At 42.8% G+C, this 6910-nt stretch overlaps 2 protein-coding genes across 2 annotated transcripts in view; one reads left to right on the forward strand and one right to left on the reverse strand.

Moving 5' to 3' along the window:
• Positions 1 to 6910, reverse strand: part of LOC118548431 (histone H4) — a 76838-nt gene that overhangs the window by 41165 nt on the left and 28763 nt on the right. The gene's annotated exons all lie outside the window — the stretch shown is intronic.
• On the forward strand, positions 6144 to 6910 carry H1-4 (H1.4 linker histone, cluster member). Its single transcript, XM_036112315.2, has one exon. It carries the CDS (start codon positions 6216 to 6218, stop codon positions 6873 to 6875), a length of 660 nt encoding a protein of 219 aa, XP_035968208.2. The 5' UTR covers positions 6144 to 6215; the 3' UTR covers positions 6876 to 6910.

Raw genomic sequence — 6910 nt, forward strand, 5'->3', positions numbered from 1 at the left:
AGGAAATGCAACAAAACAAAAGCAAGCAAACAAAAGAACAGGAAATGGACATTGGTACAATATTATTTACTAAACTTCAGACTCTTTTCAAATTTGACAAACTTTTCCACCACTGTCCTTTTTCTGTTCCTGGATCTTATTCAGGATCCCACATTGAATTAACTTACTGTTTTTCCTCAGTATTTTCAGGTCTGTAATAGTTCTGTAGTCTGTCCTTGTCTGTCATGACCTTCACACTTTTGAGGAGCACTAATCCATTATTTTAAAGAATGCCACTCAATTGGAATTTGTCTGATGTTTTCTTATCAATGGAGTGAGTTTATGCATTTCTGCCAGGAAATATCACAACAATGAGGAAATGTCTTCTCAACGCAAGGAGTTCACCATGTCAATATGTCCTATTACGTGTCACGTTTACTTGCCCACTTAGTGAAGGTGATGTCTGCTGAGATTAGCCACTGTACACTTACTATCTTTGCTTCATAGTTGATAGATATCTTAGGGAAGATAGGAAGATACTCTGAGTCTGAAAATCCTGCTGCTCCTTAAACTCTCACCAAGTGATGTTAGCATCGGCAATATGGCAGAGTTGTCCCTTCTCTTCATGTATGTATTTATTTATGGGTACATATTTTACTCGAGGCGTTAAAAAATCCAATATTTTTGTTGAGCAAATGGCACCAGCTTTGGCCATGAGTCGCTCCTTGAGACTGGCTGGCATGTTTTTTCAACATTTCCATCTTTTTAAAAACATGTCCTATCTTCTGGTACCACGAGATGTCCCAGGTCCATCCTGTATTCTCCTTGCCCCATCCTTGGAATCAACCACTTATCCAAGGAGCCCTGGTTCTTTTTATTGGAGAATGATGTTTAGCAACCAAAGATCGTGTGCCAGGTGTGTTCATTGCTGCGAGTGTCACTATTGGTAGGCCCTCTCAGGGGACAGAGCAAAGAAATATATGTGTATATCAACCCACGCACACACACACACACACATCTATGTCTCTGTACCTATGTAACTGTAGATACACTTCTGCTTCTAATCAGGCCCACAAGGTTCATTTCAACCAAATACTTCTTTTTCCAACCATAAGAACACTACATCTCATTGTCTACAACATATTTACTTCGTTGGTCAATTCTAATAGACACATGGGTAGTATCAGAATGGTTAAGCCATGTCCCTGAAATACTTTTATTAGATTACAACCCTTCAGGGTTATTATGTGACTCAGTTAAGACAGCTTGGTTCATTTGTTAGTGCTTATATTCCATGTGGGTTCCTTCCCCAACCCTATCGCTTTTAATAGTTTCTTTTGCTGGTACGTGAAACCTTACTATAGTTGTAAGAGTCAAAGTTACACAAATAGACGTACTCAATAAAACATTCCTCCCTCCTCACCCTTGCTACTCTGTTCCCCTTTCTCCCTTCTTTCTACTCCTTTCTAAACTTCCCCCCATAGAAAACTCATCTCCTTTGTTTTTGGTTTATCCATCCTGTATATCTTCTGCATAAATAATCAGAAAATGTGTTTTTTTATGGCCCCTTCTTTCTCTTATACAGGGAAGCATACTATGGATACTCCTTTGCACTTGGCTTTTTCATTTAGTCACACATTCTGGAATTTACTCCTTATTACTTCATAGAGATCTTTCTGACTCATTTTTGTAGCTGCATATTCCTCAATTCTGCAAATATGCCCTAGGTTACTCAACCACTCTCTTCTATGTGGATATTAAAGTTCTTCTCAATATTTCACAGTTCCAAACAGGCAGTAACAAATAGCATAGGGTATGCAAACATACTTCTGATGGCTGAATTAGATAAAAAAGAATAGTAGTTTTTAAAGGAACATATAGCTCCTTTTAAGAAAAATTCTCCAGGAATGTTCTACGCCAAAAGCTAAGAGAGAGTACCTATTAAAAGTCCACAAAGGGGAAGTCTGGCCCAACAGATAGCGTTCTACGGGTGGTCTTCACAATGCTGCCCTGTCCCTGAACACAAAACACCTCCCCTGAAGAAGCCGGGGAGGGGGCACTCATTTGTCTTACAAAAAACACCTCTTTCCCAAACTCTATCTTCAAAAAAGCAATCATGGTAACATTAAAATAGCCAAGTCCAGAATTAAGTACTTGGAACCCAAAATTGTTGAGTAAAAGGAACCAAATACAAGCCTCCCATTCCCTTCAACTTTTGTGCAAATCATACTGCTGTTCCTCTAGCATAATTGTTATCATGTCCAAAATGGAAATGTTCGCCGAGTGCTCCCCACTTTCCATTACTCAGGGTTTTTCCTAGAGGCTTAAAAAAGGTCAATATTAGGAAATTTCCTTTTTAGCTCATTAGAGATTAATACACTTGAGAATATTTCATGAGTTCAAGAAATTGCATGAGGACGACTCCTCCCAGTCTGGCCCTGTGGTCCTGCACAGAAGAAATACATTTCACACCGGGGTGGCATCAACACACAGTCAAAGAGCTAAGTGGATAACTGAAACCAAATGAATTGGGCTCTGGTATTTGATATCCTATTCTAGTTCATTAAAAGAAAGAAACATTTGGCCCATGCTACTCAATTGATTTCACAACCTCTAATGATTATTCACACCTGCAGTCTGGAACGCACTTTCAGAGCACATGCTTTGAAGCCAGGCAGATGTGAGCTGGAATCCTAGATGTACCTCATAGCAGACTCAGAAGCCCTTAGCCTGTGTAAGCCCATGTCCTCCTATGTAAAATAGGGACAATATCCCAAACTAGGGATTGTTGCCTTGACTGAGTAAGAAGGTAGGTAGCACAGAGTACAATAACCAGTAAATGGAAAGGGTAGTTTTTATTAAGAATGATAAAATGGGATGAGAAGTGGAGATGCTGTGCTAGGTGATTCTGGGAGTCCACAGGCGGCCGAGACCCAGTCCACCCTATGTGGATGGAAAATCATGAAGCCCAGGAGCCTTTGCCATCACTCTCCTTTCTCCTTCTAGAGGCCACACTAGTGCCCAGTTGGGTGCCAATCCAAGGAAGTCAGTATTGGACTGCTGCTGGCCCCATCCTCTCAACCTGAGGTCATGTCCAGCATGGGTGTTCTTGTTCCACAGGAACACTCGCATGAGGGAAAACATTTTTCTCCTGTTGGTCACCTCCAGTGAGAGTGGTAGTTTCCAGACTCAGCTGGGCATCAGAGGGAACTGAGGACTTGTTAAATATTCAGATTCTGAGACTCACTAGAGTTATTGGTTCAGAATCATCTGGAGCAAGACTTTGGAATCTATATTTAAAATATAAGCACACATGCTCACACACATACACTCCCCAGGTGGTTGAAATATAGCTGGCCAAGCTGGCAGATCAATAGTATAAAGTAGAGCCTTTGGTGTTACTCCTATTTCATCATAGAAGAGTGTCAAATAAATGGATAAAGAAGATGTGGGATATATATATATATATATATATATATATAGGAATATTATGCAGCCATCAAAAGGAATGAGATCTTGCCATTTGCAATGATGTGGATAGAACTGGAAGGTGTTATGCTGAGCGAAATAAGTCAATCAGAGAAAGACATGTATCATATGATCTCACTGATACGAGGAATTCTTAATCTCAGGAAACAAACTGGGGGTTGCTGGAGTGGGGGGTGGGGTGGGAGGGATGGGGTGGCTGGGTGATAACCACTGGGGAGGGTATGTGCTATGGTGAGCGCTGTGAATTGTGCAAGACTGTTGAATCACAGATCTGTACCTGTGAAACAAATAATGCAATATATGTTAAGAAAAAAAAAAAAAGAAGAAGATAGCAGGAGGGGAAGAATGAAGGGGGGGAAATCAGAGAGGGAGACGAACCATGAGAGACGATGGACTCTGAAAAACAAACTGAGGGTTCTAGAGGGGAGGGGGGTGGGAGGATGGGTTAGCCTGGTGATGGGTATTAAAGAGGGCACGTTCTGCATGAGGCACTGGGTGTTATGCACAAACAATGAATCATGGAACACTACATCAAAAACTAATGATGTAATGTATGGTGATTAACATAACAATAAAAAATTTTTTAAAAAGAAGAGTGTCAAATAAATATTTGCTTTAATAGTGAGAGATCGTCAGTGGATTATTTGAATCCATGACTTAATTTTACTTATAGGAAAACACATCATACCATAGGACACAAGCAAACGTGAGTTGAAAGATCACAGGATTTGGAGAGTTTAAGTCCCTCCAAGTCAGAAATAGTAAGGAATACATAGAATCAAGTCAGACATTTAAGAGAAAACTTCAATGGGTTGCAAAAATTTCAGCCATTTACAAGAGGTATTGTCATTGAAAATGAGTATAATACACTGTTCTGGGATTGAGTGCCCATAAATCAGTTTCCCTAGAAACTATCAACTGGTCTGTTTTGGAACCTTATCCTCTCCCTTTTTATTTTTATATATACCAAAGGGCATATTTATTTTTCACTAGCATGCACTAATTACACTGAAATGTTTATACACTAAGGCTTTAAAAATACTGATAATTTACATCACTTTTATACCAGCATTAATTTAAATAACACTAATTTGAAACATTTAAATACTGTTGTATCAAAGATAAGTATTCTCTTTGATTTCAGTAGGAGGGTCTGTTGTGTGTGGAGAAGATGAATAAAACTAAAAATTAATGTGATGTCCAGTGCTGTGTTACAACCAGCTACCCCCACAGAATAGTGTCACATCACTTAATAGCACTGGCCAAAATTGTACTTTGTTTCTCAAGTACACGGCTTACAAGTTTTTAAAGACAATTCCATCCAGACCATTTTCCAGGAATAATTCCTTTAGTACATATCCATTCTTTAGTGCATGTCCATTGCCAACACGTACTCTTTGCTGATTGGGCAACTACCTAAACAAATCCATCTTTCAGAGACCTGGCAGAGGATGTCTTCAGAGGGCAATGACTTAACTTGCATAATTCCTCAAAGATCTGCCTCTGAGAAGGAAATCTGAACTTATAATTCAATCCTACATGTAACTTGTTTTCTTTTTTATGGAACACTGGGAAGCATACGGCCATAATCTTCATGACTGAAGCCATCCATATTGATGTCTGGACTAGCTATTCATCAACTATTGAGTAATAACAGGGTCTGGGTTTGTCTAATAATGGGAGTAGAGATGTTATAATTTACACTTCCCATTTCTTTCCCCTCATGATCGACGCTTGAATTTCAATTCTAACTCCTTTATTAGTTTAATCCTGAAGAATATGCCAAAAGAACTCAGCAACACGGCAAATTCTTCGAAGTGCCCCTCCACTTACAGTGATTTTATGGACTTCATCTCTGTGTCATGTGAAAATTAATCCTTTTCCATCTGTATACCCTGACTATGTTTTGGGATCCCCTTACCGTCCCAAATATCCTGAATTCAAGGTATCTAAACTCATGCAGCAGTTGTCCAGGGAAAAGAGAAGCAACAGCCCCGCCCCCAACCCTTGGGAGCAGAAAGGAAAAGAATTATCCTAAAGAATTATTTTAAAACCCCGTTGCAGCAGACAGAAATAAAACCATGACTGCATAGATTGATGTCCCAGGGGTCCAAAATCTAACCCCAAATGGGCAATAATTTGTTTGGCATTAAACTAAACCAGTTTGATGAACTCAAATGCCCTCGGCTCAATAGGCAGGACTCTCCGAGGAGCCTGTGTTACTTCCCTCACTTAAGCGCAGATTTGTAATAAAAATCTTAGTGCCAGTGGCATGGTTTTTGGACATATAAGAAGCTAACCACTTGGAGAATCCTATTTGAGAGGTCAGAAAACTCCACAGTTAAAGATCGGTTTATAATTTACGAAGAAAATAGAAAGTTTTGTTTCTCTGAGTTGAAATTTGAAGAGCACGGCGGGAAATATTGCAAGTTTTTGGCATAAAGCTTTGTGCTTTCTTCATAATTTGAGACCAGCGTGAAGCCTGAGGCTTCAGGGATCATTTTCTGAGAAAAACCGGGCGATTCAATGTAGAGAATTTTGATATTTTTGGCATTTTTTGAGGTGTAACAAACACAACTCGGGATCCGAGAGGACACTCTGCGGCTGCCAGCGAGGCGGGCTGGACAGCGCACCAATCACGGCGCAGCTCCGCCCTATATAAACGGGAGGGCGCAGCGGCGCGGCCCGAGTCCCGGCCAGTGCCTCTGCTTCCGGCTCGAATTGCTCTCCCCGCGCCCGCCTTCGACATGTCCGAGACTGCGCCCGCCGCGCCCGCAGCTCCGGCCCCTGCCGAGAAGACGCCCGTGAAAAAGAAGGCCCGCAAGTCGGCAGGTGCCGCCAAGCGCAAGGCGTCCGGGCCCCCGGTGTCCGAGCTCATCACCAAGGCCGTGGCCGCCTCCAAGGAGCGCAGCGGCGTGTCCCTGGCCGCGCTCAAGAAGGCGCTCGCGGCCGCCGGCTACGACGTGGAGAAGAACAACAGCCGCATCAAGCTGGGCCTCAAGAGCCTGGTGAGCAAGGGCACCCTGGTGCAGACCAAGGGCACCGGCGCCTCGGGCTCCTTCAAGCTCAACAAGAAGGCGGCCTCCGGGGAAGCCAAGCCCAAAGCCAAGAAGGCGGGCGCGGCCAAGCCCAAGAGGGCGACCGGGGCGGCCAAGAAACCCAAGAAGGCCGCGGGGGCGAGCACCCCCAAGAAGAGCGCCAAGAAGACCCCAAAGAAAGCGAAGAAGCCCGCGGCGGCTGCAGGAGCCAAAAAGGCTAAGAGCCCGAAAAAAGCGAAAGCAGCCAAGCCCAAGAAGGCGCCCAAGAGCCCTGCGAAGGCCAAAGCGGTGAAACCTAAGGCGGCCAAGCCAAAGACCGCTAAGCCCAAGGCAGCCAAGCCAAAGAAGGCGGCAGCTAAGAAGAAATAAGTTTCTTTGGCCAACTGCTTAGAAGCTCAACACAA

This window comes from Halichoerus grypus, chromosome 9, assembly GCF_964656455.1.
Source record: "Halichoerus grypus chromosome 9, mHalGry1.hap1.1, whole genome shotgun sequence".
Classification (NCBI taxonomy): Eukaryota; Metazoa; Chordata; class Mammalia; order Carnivora; family Phocidae; genus Halichoerus; species Halichoerus grypus.

Coding starts and splice junctions, on each gene's coding strand:
- H1-4 (XM_036112315.2), top strand. CDS start 6,216: ATGTCCGAGACTGCGCCCGCCGCGCCCGCAGCTCCGGCCCCTGCCGAG.